At 35.4% G+C, this 13,852-nt stretch overlaps 1 protein-coding gene across 9 annotated transcripts in view; it reads left to right on the top strand.

The window, feature by feature from the left end:
- Gls (glutaminase) overlaps positions 1-13,852 on the top strand; it is a 71,561-nt gene that overhangs the window by 45,194 nt on the left and 12,515 nt on the right. For 5 of the 9 annotated variants that reach the window (XR_001781161.2, NM_001081081.2, XM_006495702.2 and 2 more), the window contains 2 exons: positions 262-393; positions 1,045-1,137. Coding sequence is in view for 7 of the 9 variants with exons in the window: in NM_001081081.2 (NP_001074550.1) it covers positions 262-393; positions 1,045-1,137 (225 nt within the window). In the remaining 2 variants the exon portion in view is untranslated. Of the gene's footprint in view, positions 1-261; positions 394-1,044; positions 1,138-1,962; positions 4,537-13,852 lie in introns of those variants that run through there. The other 4 variants (XR_001781162.2, XM_030248503.1, XM_006495701.4 and 1 more) reach the window with 3 other exon arrangements.

Below are 13,852 nucleotides of genomic sequence, written 5' to 3'. Positions count from 1 at the left end.
CACACACTTCAGATTTAAGTACTTTAACTGACCAGATGTCTTATCTGCTTGTCTGTGTATTATTGGGAGGCAGAAAGGTTGTGGATATCTGAGGACAGCTGGAAGGCCGCAGCTCTTTTGTCCCTCCATGTAGGTCTTGGGGATTGAACTCAGGTGTCAGGGTTGGTCCTGTATGTGCCATAATTGTTAAACAGTTCTCAAACATAACCTTTGTTTATTAAAATATTTATATGAATGCCCTTTTATTTAAATTATTTTCAGGTTGGTCTTCCTGCAAAATCTGGAGTTGCTGGGGGTATTCTTTTAGTTGTCCCCAACGTCATGGGCATGATGTGTTGGTCTCCTCCTCTTGACAAGATGGGCAACAGTGTTAAGGGAATTCACTTTTGTCACGTAAGCAAATTTTATTAGTGAGGAAAAACGGGGTGGGCATATAAGCTAAGCTGTCCCTCTCTTACCCTTTTTTTTTTTTTTTTTTATACTTTCCTACCTGTGGACTAGTTAAATGGGTCGTATTGGAGGTGGTCGTAGAAAAGCTTCAAATTGTCTTTATAACAAAAACAGGTTCCATTTATTCTTTCAGAAAATTCTGTTTATGCTTAATTTATTTAAAAATGTCCTTAATGTGTGAATGTTTTGCCTGCTTATATATGTGTGCTATAACTAAAATCCTCGCAGACCAGAAGAAACTGTTGTATTCCTCACACTGGAGTTACAGACAGTTGTGAGCTGCCATGTGGGTACTAGGAATCAAATTGGGGTTCTCTGAAATAGCAGTCAGTGCTCTTAACTGCTGAGTGTTTTACTTTCCCAGATTATAATTTATTTTCAGTCTTCAAAAACTTAGCAATAGAAATTACAACTAAATTTCTATTCCTGTCCTGATGTCAGTCCTCTTCCTGTCTCTTTGGTCTGTTACACTAGTCTGCAAGTAGTTGCTAGAGGTGGTGGTGAAGCTACACAGGATAAGGCGTGATCTGTTGAAATATGAATAAACCAGTGAATATCTGATTTCTTACATGTATTCTGTGTAACTCTTTACAGGATCTTGTTTCTCTGTGTAACTTCCATAACTATGATAATTTGAGACACTTTGCAAAAAAACTTGATCCTCGGAGAGAAGGAGGTGATCAAAGGGTAAGCCAGTCCTTCCTTAGATCCTTCTCAGTGTCCTCTAAGATGAGCAAGCAGCCCTCCTGCTTACGTAAACGTCAGCTTGTTAACAGCCTCAAGTCTTTGCCAATTCCAAATAAGTTATTTTTATTGTCCGTCATAGATACTAAAATCATTTGTAATATTTAAACAAAATTGTTAGCTTAGCAGTGCTGGTTTTAAAGCTAAAGCCTTGTTTTTACTCCAAATATTTGTCAGTTATTGTTCGGGATTAAATTTAGCTCATTGTCTAGTTTGTGCATGGATATGTAAATAGATAGGTTCATAAGACTAAATAAGAAAAAGGCCACTGGAGATAACAGTTTTTCCAGAATGTTTAATGATATGATTTTGATGGTGGTAATAAGAAAGCTGTACTACTATATGCTAAATACCCGTAAGGTCTTGTTTATTATCACAGTGTGTGGCCCCATGTGCATAAACATTTCTTTTTTTTTTTAAGAGTTAGTCTTAAGATCAAGACTTGAGTTTGTTTTTTTCATTGGGCCAAAGGACTTGCTGTTGAAAATTTTAACTCTATTCTTTTACATCATAAAATTACCTTGTACACTAGAAACACACTTACAAATAGTATTTTTTAAATGTGCTAAGTACATTTTGTAAGTGCTAACTTAAATTTGTGTTAGTTCCAATCAGAGTAACCTTTACTAATATCTGAGAACTTTGAAATGCTGATAGTGTAGGAGCTTTCCTGCCAATCAACATGAGTAGCATGTCAAGATGTCAGACGATGATGGGTGAAGATGTTAACTGATCTTAATAACTTTCATTGAAAAATACATTTTATAGCTTGGACCTTTCATCACTCAAGTGCACTAATAAATTGTGTATGTTGCTTGAACAACTAGCATTCCTTTGGACCATTGGACTATGAGAGTCTCCAGCAAGAACTTGCTTTAAAAGACACAGTATGGAAAAAAGTGTCACCTGAGTCAAGTGACGACACCTCTACAACTGTAGTATATAGAATGGAGAGTCTGGGGGAGAGGAGCTAGAGATGGGCTCTAGCTACAGAACAGAACGATTCTCCTTTTAACATCGGAAACATCTTTAGGCTTTTGTTTCTTGTTTATCTTTCCAAACTAAGTATTTATTCAAGTATTCTATTGTTATCAGTTTTGGGTACTGGAGCCATAAATTTAAAAAAAGGTTCTGTTTTGGTTTGGTTTTTTTTCGCTTGTAATCTTTGTATAAAAAACATTTGTTATTTTTTAAAAGAGCATTTACAAATAAAGCAAATTTGCTTTATTTTTTAAAACTTTTTTAAAAAATGCAATTTCCTTAATTACATTAAAAATTTAACTATAAAATTTGGTAACCACATTGTTTTTCTTAGTTCTGAAGCCTGCATATTAAACTGAGGCGTATTGTTGGATTTGTCTTTTCCTTTCCAGTTTTATAATTGATAGGCTATATTGGTAGTGACAGAAAGTACTTCCATGCTAAATATAAAACTAAAAAGGCAAAGTAATCAAAATTATTTAAAAGAGTACTAGATTATAAAATTAGCTTTAGTTTACACATATGCCAGTTATAGCGGTAGATTGGCTTTGAATATTTAAAATGCAAATACTTTTAAATATGTCTTTTTTTTTGTTTGAAAAGTTCTGTCCTGTCAGAATCACAATGTATTAGGAATGTTTCACATCACTGAAACACTCCAGCCAAAGAATTGCAGATGTGTGAGAATGGCATGCCCTGTTATTTAAAAGCTACAATGGTTAGTTGCTCAGAAAAAGAGTCAATAACTATCTTCAAAATGGATTGTATTTTCATATTCTTCATGTAATTTTTTTGTTGTATTTAAGTATGAACGGTAAATTTTGCTTTTTTAGCTTTTAGTAATTTTATTATGTTTCATAAGTGCTAATGAATATTTTGTGATAATTATAACATCTCATAAATTTTGTTCTTTTTGAACTTTTATTAGCATACTTATGAAATGAATATAGTTTGAAGGTGTTAAGTATACAACTAAAATATTTGTTGAATTGGAATGCTTCTGTTTATTTTTAAAATGCAATATTGAGAATCAAAACTTTTTTCAAGAGAATCATAGGTTCCATTTTATCTCGTCATAAACAGATATACATATTTTTAGAATCTATCTTGGCAAAATGATACTAATGTTCTGCAGGATTTATTTACATGTCTTCCTTCGTGTATTTTGTTTTTCTCACAATTTCAAGTTTGGTTTTTCAAATTCACTTTTAAACTTGTAAATTTTGGGCAAGTGGTTGAGAATGAAAGCCTTATTGCTTTTTAAATTATGGCACATGTATAGTAGAGCAGATTCTGTAACTAAAGAAAGTGCGGGAAAAATAGTTCACTGATAGGCTAAGTAAGATACAGGAAAGTCCTGATGGTCTGATTTGAAACTGGGAACTCTGATATTAAGAAAAGGGTTCTTCTCAGAAGTTCGACCTTAAAGCCTTTGGGCTAACTTAAGTATTACTATTTGTATTTAAATAATTACATGGTGGGTTTTAGAAAGGCTGGCTGTCCTGCCCCTTTGGTGTTCATATGCATTCCCCAGCCTGATGCTTTAAAAGCCTTGCCACTGCCCTGCTTGTGGACACTAATCATCTCTTTTTCTTGTATCCAGAGTGACTGTGATTCAGGTAATTGAGCACCATGATTGGAAAAAAGATTTTAGGTTTATTTCCCCTCCATTTTTATGTGTACATTTTGTTGTTTCATTCAGAAGTTGGATTTACTTTACAAAATGACTTAATTTTCATATTGTGGTCATGTTTGTGTAAACTTCAAACTATTTTGTTAATTTTTGGCACTTCCTATATATAATTCTAGTAATGCTTGAATGTACACTTAAATATGAAGTAGGATTAAGTCAGCTGCTGTGTTTAAAGAATGCTGTTAAGAACAAGCATTCAAAACTGTATAGGAAGGTATTAGCTTAAGAGTAGGTAAGATACCGTGACTGTATCTGCAGACAAGAAGAGGAAAGAAAAGCTTTGCCAGTTTGTGGATTTATCTTAATTCCCTTCAGTATATTCAATCTCTTTTCAAATAAAGCTCTTTGAGAAGTACCCAGTATTGTTGGGTTTAATTTTTCCTACTATTATTGATTCTTGATATTCAAGCATTTACATGACAGCGTATTTTTTTCTTTTCCTTTTTTCTGTTTATTTTTTTTTGCTATCATTAACATTTCATTTGAAATGCATACTCTTCTTGAAATATTTTGTTTTTAGCATAAATGTTGTGCATTTTATCTTAGTGTTTGGATTAAAACATTTGTGTTGTTGAGCTTTCTTCATTTGCTTTGTATATTTAATAATGTATCTTTATTTTCCAGTATGCCTATTTTTTGTATTGTACAATAAATTTATTTTAAGCTGATTTTATTGTTTTTTTTAATATATATGTAAAAACACCTGTGATATTTAAAGTACAAAAAAACAGCAAAACAAAACACTTGGGGTTTTAACTTAGAAAAAAATTATCTTATCTGAAAAAACATACCTTTATGAAGATTGCCTGGAAAAGAAACTAGAAACCAGAAAGTCTTCATTTGAGTTTTAACTTTTAATGAAGTATAGTAGGGAGGAATTTTCCCATCTGTTGTACTTGAATTATTTAAATAAAGACTTGACCGACCTGCCCCTAGTCACATAAAAAAGAAAGGAAAAGAAACAAGAAAACACCTTATTCTATTTGCAGGCCGTTTCTGCTTCTGAGGGAGAATGTAACTGATGACATTTGCTGTTTAAATAGTAGGGGAAACCACTGCCAAATCAGTAAGATGTATTGCTTTGCTCAGGATAACATTGTTGTTCTCAGTACAGTAGAGTGCATATGGAGTCGGCTGACTGAAGTCTACCTTTCAGAGCTGTTCTATATTTTTCAAATTGTTTCAAATTATCATCCAAATTACATAAATGGAATACATGCATTGTTGGCACATTTTTCTGTTTGACTAAATCATATTTTAGAGGGATTCCCTAAATACATTTTAAATATTTTGAAAAGGAAAGTATTTTTGTTTGTGTTAATTAGCATCAATAGATGGTATTTAAAAAAATAACTTTCAGTACTAATTAACAAGTTTCAGTATGGTTTATGTTATATTTATAGTAGTATGTTTACTTAAGCTAAAGATACATTTCTTAACCCATTGAAAACAAAGGGAACAGAAAATGCTGCTCGGACAGTGTAGTCATTCATAGGTTTGTGTGTATGTTTGTAAGTATGTGTGTGTGTGTGTGAGAGAGAGAGAGAGAGAGAGAGAGAGAGAGAGAGAGAATTTATCTCCTGGGTGTACCTGTTTCAATTTACCAATTCTGAAAATGACCTCCTGTTTCCATGTAGTCTCTTAGATATGATTTATTAAATCACTGTATTCCTGCTGTAGTGTTTGCCATAAAGAACTAGAAATTTTGCTAGTCCCAAATTAGCAAAGCCTCTGCCTATTAATATTGAATTTAAAGATCTGTGGTTTGTCTTGTTGCTGTTCTTATTCCATGCCAGTACTGTTGGCCCAGAGAGTAACTAAAATAAATAATAAATGCTACTCTCAGCTTGGACAGTTCAAGTTATGGAACGGTTTTATTTAGTTGACTGCATTAGAATCTGCTTTATTACTTACTTTTTAAGAGTCTTGATTCGTCTCCTAAATGACCCTTCTCTTCCCCCCCCCCCCCCAATTTTCCACTACCTTCTATGTACATTGTGTAGCGAAACCAAAGCTATTTGAAGATGCAGGCTAAAAATTTACTACCGTGCATCATTACCCTACAGTAGAACAGACCCACGCCCTACACAGCAGGCCATTTTTTGACATGGCAGTTCTCTGCTAAGGGCAATCATGTATGAAATATATTCATGTTCATTTCAAATTGCAGCACTTTGACAAATTGTATCTCATACTGTCACATTTGAAAAGCTATCTAACGTAAAATAGAGATGCCAAATCTGATGTTTGGTAATTTTTTTAATTAATGAAAAAGTACTTTTTAAAACAGAGACTGATCATAAATCTTTTAAGTAAAATAAATCTTGCTACAGATGTCAAACCTTTTCCATTTATATTTTGTGAGATGGATGAGAAATAGATTTAAGAAATATTTACCTACATTTTGTTTGTATCTTAGTGCTTTTAAATTGTGATTAATAGATTTTTTAAGTATTCATATGCCATGTTTATAAAGCATAACTTTGTCTTAAACATCAGTAATGGCTTAGCTTCCTAGCTCATAACCATTTATTAAAATAAGTAGAAATAGTTATATTGCTTTTAAAGACTTATTTCTGTAATTATATCAAACAGCAGATTACAAAACAATTACACTGCTTAAATTTTTTTAAATTGTGATCTTATTTTTACTTTAAACATTCATAGTAAGGGATTTGTAGTGTGACTTAGTGATAAAGTGGGCGTGAAGCCATAGATTGAACCCTGTGTCTGCTAGTTCTGGCATTAATCCTATGAGTTTGCTGAACTAATTCTGTAGTGTTTCTGTTAAAATTTTATGAGTCAGATCTTGTTGGCAAAGGGAAAGTTTTTACACTTTTTAAGATTTTTCTTCACAGTCTTTGGAGCTAGAAAGATGGCTCTTAAGAGTATCTAGTGCTTTTGCCTGGGATCTGGACCAGATTCCCCGCACCTACTGATAGCTCACAATCACCTCTCCAGTTCCGGGTGATCCAGTGTCCTCCTCTGGCCTCCATGGGTTCCTACATGTACCTGGTACAAATTAACTCACCCACACATAAATGTACACAGGAATTATTTTTAAAGGATTAATGTTAAAGTGCTGAAGTGCTTTTACTTCTAATACCCAGATTATTAAAATTACCTGTTTGAAAGGCTTGTTAGCCTTTGAAAAGGAAAAATTCTTACCTGAAAGTCTATTTTTTTTTATCAGATTTCTGATTTTTGTTTCATACTGAAATTCTTCTCTGCCCTGCAATAATTCCTGGGACTGATTACATTTGTACTCTATAAACAGCTGAAGGGCTTTCTTCCTTTCTATTAAAAAGTTAAAGGAGTTTGTCAATCAGTAGTGTCCTTTGGTTTACTCTAATCTAGTGCTGTTTTGAATTGTTTAAAATTACTAAAATGATCTTGAACAGAATCTTCAAGGCTTCTTGGCATAAGCTCCCACTTGTAGATATTCTCTCCGTACCCTACTTGCTCCTTCCTTAGTGTTTACAGTTGCTTGTGATGATGGTCTGTTGAATATTAAATATTTTATTTGCACAGACTTTATGGAGAAGCATAATTAGTGGTGGTGCAACTGAAGTTAGTTGCATCAACATTTACTAAAACTATTTAATTGTATTCTTTGTTAAGTAATAATGCTGCAGTTAATAAAAGCTGGTCAGGTTAGAGGTGAGTGTTATAATTACACCCTAGTTCTAAAAATAAAAAGATTACCCTGGAACCTGTGAAAGAAAAGTAAGTGTAGAAATGTGACTCTAAAAATAGATATTGCACCACTGGCTTTAAAAAAACAAATTGCTTGGGAGTTAAATATAAATAAGATTCAAAAATGCACAAAAGGTTACTCAAAGTATCACTGGCAAAGCCAGTGGTGGTTCTTTGGTGTTAGGTTTTCCCAAGCACATGTAAAATAGCAAACTGCTGCACAGTTTTATTTGCATCTGTGAATTGCTGCAACAAAATTCCTGATTTATTTGGCTCTAGTGCATATTACCTGACATGCAATTCTTCATTTTATGGTTTGGAATTTTAATTTTTCATGAGGAAAAATGTTATTCATTTTCTAAGGATTTTATTGACTTGTAAGATATGAGAGTTACTTACCATCCAAAAGGTATTATTCTGATAGATGCGTACGTAGTACGTTGTTGAGTATGTGCTCAACGTAGGTTTAGTCCCAGCACCAAGAAAGTTTAAAGGAGGAAAATGCTGGGTTTGTTTTAAGTCTCAGCTGAAACTTTCTGGGTTGACTCTTTCCCTGCCAGTTTACAGGTACGCAAATCTCGGCTTTTAAGAAACAGCCTTACTTCTAAATTCTGCTTGCCAACATACCAAAATTGGAAAGCTGGAGTGTTAACCTCAGTATACAAGTATAAATAATGAACTATTCCATTGTAAAATTAAAATCTTGATCTTTTGTCTCTTGTTAAAGTTCTCTTTAGTTGTAGTTTACAATTAAGTCTTAAGTGTTTTATATGTGCCAATTGAATCATTACTGTGCAGTATCATGTGTGGTAACAAAATAAAACTTAAATCTTAAACTTTCTTCCCTTAAGTGAGATTAATAATGTATAAAACCATGGCATACATAATTAATTGAATTCTATGGGTAGTCTTCTTTTTCCTTATCACTCAAAAATCCTGACTGGCAAGCCCAACATGTATTATCTTTAAGTATTCCTGTTTATTTTTTAATCTTTTCGTATCATAATTTGCTTCTGGCAGAATGAGACATTTCTAAATTTTTATCATGATTACATCTGAAGGGATTTTCATTTCTAAGTTACCATGTTGCTTATATGGTCTTTCCACTTCCATTTGGTAATGTTGGTGTCTGTCATTTCCTTTTGCTTTGAGGATTTTTTATTTGTTTGCCTTTTAATAAAACATACATGAAAATATATAACCCAAACTTTTATTCAGCATTGTACAATTTATCATTTTATGAATTTACTATAAGCATCTAGAGTTCAAAGCAGACACTGTTTGAGATGACTAGGGGGCTGTCCACTTGGCACAGTCACCTTATGTTTGGGGGCTCTGGGTAGTATGCTTTGCAGGTTTGTCTTCCCCACTCACATCCTCATCGGCAGTCTTTGCAGGTGCTAGGCAGGAGTGTTAGTATCGGTATTTGTGTGGACTGTCCGAGATGGTCGACCACACGCATGTTTCCTTTATGTTTCATTCCGCTTCACATCCACTACTTTAATGTGTTTGAAACAGTGTTTTACTAGTTCTGTGACTGAAGTTTTCTCACCAGAGTCTGAGTAAAGCTGGCTTCATTAAGAAATGCCATATTTCTTCTATTTTTCATCTGTAGTTGTTTGTTTTGCTTTTAATAATGTTGGGATGGGATATGGACATGTAAATACAGGGCCATAGTGGTGTTGGATTTCCCTGGAGCTGGAATGTTCCAGGCAGTAGTGAGCCATCTGGTGTAGGTGCTGAAAACTGAACTCCAACTATTCACTTAACCACCGCTAAGCTTTTACTCCAGCCCTCATACATAGTCATACGGGGTTTCTCTGTGTAGCCCTGGCTGGCCTGGAACCCACTCTGTAGATCAGGCTGGCCTCGAACTCAGAAATTTGCCTGCTTCTGTCTCCCAAGTGTTGGGATTAAAGGCATGCACCACCACTGCCCGACTCGTACATAGTCTTAATTACAAGTTTGAAACGGCCGTGTGTACCTAAAATTGGCACAATTTATAATGGAAGAAAAATGTCTTAACCATGTTTATTTGTTGTGCCAAAAACCTTCATCACAAGAGCCTTAGGTGTGCAGACGTGACCTAATTTCCCTGTGATTAGTCCTCAGAAGGTTGGGGCCTGGACACAATGTGGCCCAGGTTTGTTCAGGCCATCTGTTTTGCTAGCCTAGATAGTTGCACTTTCTGTACATTGTCCCTTTGTTTTTAATGTCAACAATTAGAATCAACTCTCACATCAAAGCTTATGTGAAATATTAGTATAGGCTGTGTAAAGTTAAAATCCGAATAGTTTGCCTTCTAGAATCATTGTGATAGCTAACGTATATTGTGCTTACTGTGGGGTCACCTACCATTGAAAAGCACGTTTGAGAATTATTTGAATTCTCATAGAAACCATGAAGCAGGCCCAAAGCACATTTAAATATTTTATTGTCTCTGGATTCTAGGCAGGTTATTAAAACCCCAGGGTTCACATAGCTTCCAGGGTGTAGCATCAGGAAAGTAGCTCATTTTGACCACAGACCATGCTTTGTCCCATTGCAGTTGTTTATCGTCAATTGAATGGAAATGTTCCATGAAAATCAAGAATTTAAAGAAACTTTCCCATTTTTATGATTTAATTTTTAATGTAACTTAATTGTGTAATAGGTGCTTACAAGCCATGTCACCAGCATTCTGATTTTATATATGCATTCTTCACTCACAAGAAAAAAAAAATTCCAGACCCTCTCACGTAAGAGTGATAGGAAGCTTTGGAAAGTTTTCAGCAGCCGTGACCTGGAATGATCGGGTGTCTGTTCCAGAGTAGAACGCTTCTATCCAATCTACCTGTGAGCCATACTCTAGGCTAATGCGATGTGTATGTTTTCAGTTGTTTAGAAATGTTATAGTCCCTACAGTGAATGTAAATGCTGAAAGTTGTTTAATTCTGAACAAATTACTTGAGAAACTGAGTTCTAAAATTTATGTCCCTAAACTGTGTCTTTAGCCTAACGTTATTTCTTTAAAGTTTTCACTAACTCCGACCTTGGTGTCAAAGTAGAATTTACATTTGTTATAGTTCTTGATTATGGACTGGAACCTCACCATCCAAGGGTAAGTTTAGCTTCTGCATTGGATCAAAGCTATGATGATTCCGAGATAAGCATGAAATTCCCCATTCACCAAGGTCCACTGCAGTAGTTGCTTGGTTTTGACTTTGATGATAAATTTAAGGGTACAGCGTGGGGTGTTGAGGAGGGGTTGAAGCAAAATCACAACAGCAGAATACAGAACCCACTGTCCTGGAGTTAGGTGATGTTCTATGAGAACTATTCCTTGTTTGTTTGTTTTTGTTTTTTGTCAAGTTCCTTGTCAATGTGCCACTATGACTTGCTCTGGTTTTGGTGTTGATTTTGAGAGGGACAGGGAGTGGGGATAGAGGTAGGTAGGTAGGTAGAGTGAGTGAGTGAGTGAGTGAGTGAGTGAGTGAGTGAGTGAGTTCAAGAGTAGTTAAGTAGTTCACTCCTCTTAGGAAGTTCTTTCCTGTTTGTGTGAGTAGAAAGATGCTAGGTTCTGGGTTTCCAATTCAGTATTCTCGGTTTGTATTTTATATAGCTTCCAGAAGGTTCTTAGTTCTTTATCAGTAACAAAAAATTTATTTTCTTTCATATTTTCTACATAATCCATATATATATTCCCTGCTGGTGTCCAAAATTACACTTCCCTATATATAAATATATATAGCCTTTGTAAGCTTTTTCTGCCAAGTAAGAACTAAGATGAGAAAGGGTTATTGTTACTCTTAGCATTTCACTCATTTTTATTTAAATAGCATGTATTTAATTAAATCTGTTTAGCTATTTTAATTTGATGGAGTAATTTCAGACTATATAAATTAACCTTGGCTTTATTCTTGTGTATTACCTATTTACTGATTCATTGAGCCAGTATGTCTCTTTTTTTTAAAGAATTATATATTTTATTTATATGAGTACACTGTAGCTGTCTTCAGACACACCATCATATCCCATTACAGATGGTTGTGAGCCACCATGTGGTTGCTGGGAATTGAACTCAGGGCCTCTGGAAGAGCAGTCAGTGCCCTTAATTGCTGAGCCATCTCTCCAGCCCATCTTTTTTTATTTTAAAAACATTTAGTTTTTTTTTTTTTTAATGCATGTGTTTTGTTGCATGTATGTGTGTACGACATGTGTGCCTGATGCTTACAGAAGTCAGAAGAGGGCATTGGATATCCTCAAACTGGAGTAGAGACAGTTGTGAGCCACCATGTTGGTACTGGGGCTCAAACCCGTGACCTATGCAAGAACAAGACATGCTCTTAACTAACCCAAGCCATCTCTCCAGTCTCTAGTATTTATTATGTCTTATCTATGTTGATTTAGTATGGAAAAACAAACTGGTGTCTGGTTTATTTTACATAATGAGATCTACAATTCCAACTATTTTCTTACAGAAGGTGTGGTATGACTACATGAAAACTCTGCTGTATGTACATACATACCTTACCCATTTATCAGTAAGGACCTCGGTAGGCCTATTGTAAACAGGGCTGCAGTAAAGAATGTAAAACTCAATCTTGTGTCACAGGTATATCTCAAGATAGTTTGGGAAACATTCATACAGGGTCTTATATGCCACTAAGGACATATATTTTGTTCAAACTGCAATGTGAACCCTGACAGCTTTTAAGAATTGACATGGTTCAGTTTTTATACACTGGAGAATGTACTGGAGGGAGAAAAAAATTTCAGATGTGCACTTGAGATATGTGCTAGGATAAGCTTAGCATCCAGTAGGTGAGAAGAATGTGACATCAAGTTCATTGTCATGGTTAGGATGAGCAATAGGACTAAAGCTGCTGCCCTTTGCAAAAAAAAAAAAAAAAAAAAACCACCACAGAAGCACATCTTGGGAGAGGGCTAGAAAGTAGATCATCTTGAGCTCTTAAAAGAGTTAAGTATCTGTAGGTAGCAAGAGTTGTTTTCTAAACACCAGGGTAAAAGTACTCAGAGCAAGGTGAATGAACTCAGCCAACCTTTGGATCTCGTGCCTGTCACCTTATACTTGGAAGCAGGCTGTTCTGCCTGAGCTGCATTGGCCTTTGCTGAACATCTAAGTACAGGAAGGGAGATGGATTGAAAGAGGCTCTTTCAATCAGGAGAAGCTCTCAGAAACCCACCTGGCACTGTTGACAGGACTACATCTAAGGACGAATTTTTATTTGAGCACATTGCTGTTCCTAACAAAGAGATTGTTACTGCAAGAGGGCACTAAATCTGGCAAGGAGCAGTGTATGAGCTGTAGGGGATTGTATGCCGAGCTTTTACTTTATGAACATAAGAACAGGGCAGTTAGAGCTCCGAAGTTACTGTTCAAGGAGACTATGACAGATGAGAAGTGAAGCAGACCTTGGGCTGAGCCCTTAAACTTCTGGGTAGGATAGAGCAGTAGGGAACTGCACTTGGAAAAAGTAGCCAGTGGAGAAACCTAAGGACTATCAGAAGTCTAGAAAAGTGTTTCTGGTAGTTGGGAGTATTGAACTCAATGGAGAACTAAGATAAAGGCTTTGTGCTCATGGGTCTTCCCTCCCCCCATGGTGTTAAGATGCCATTTTACTTAAAGAGTGCTAAGAGTAGGTGCTATGGACATTTTTATTGTTGCTGGGTAACTTAACCCTGCCTCCTATTTTTTAAAGAATTTGTATTTGCTTTGAAATATAAAGGTCCCAGAACTCTCCACTGCTGATAAAATGTATCCTGTCAAGAATTAGAGGTTAGAGTAGACCCTAGAGAGATAGCAATCAATATAGGGTTCCTGGAAAGAGCCGGGGCACTCAGGTAAGTGGAAGATTAGCCTTGATTGGGGAAAGTACCCCCAATAAAATAGAGCAGGGCAGATTTGTAGACATGGTTGGGTGTAGAAATATATTAACCTTTTTCTTTTCCTGGAGAAAAGGGGGTACTTTCTTTTGATAATAACACTTGAATAGCTTTGTTGAGTAAATCGCTAGAAAGCTTATGAGCAGGCGGCCTCTCAGCCTGCTTAACAGTACAGGGCTATAAAACTGTGCTCTGCATTCCTGCTGATAGTCAGGTGGCTCATTAATAAAGAACAGATGTCTGCTTATGACACTCCACACATACATTTTTTATCTTTGATGGCAAGGCATTTGGATTACATATATTGTCAACCTGAAAGTGTTCCTTTAGTGTCACGTTAGAGTGGTGTGTGTGTGTGTGTGTGTGTGTGTGTGTGTTAACCTGAAAAAAGTCTGAGGACTT

The sequence above is a fragment of the Mus musculus genome, chromosome 1 (genome assembly GCF_000001635.26).
Source record: "Mus musculus strain C57BL/6J chromosome 1, GRCm38.p6 C57BL/6J".
NCBI classification, from domain to species: Eukaryota; Metazoa; Chordata; class Mammalia; order Rodentia; family Muridae; genus Mus; species Mus musculus.
The sequence above is the reverse complement of the archived record's forward strand: the minus strand, read 5'-3'. Positions and strand labels throughout refer to the sequence as shown.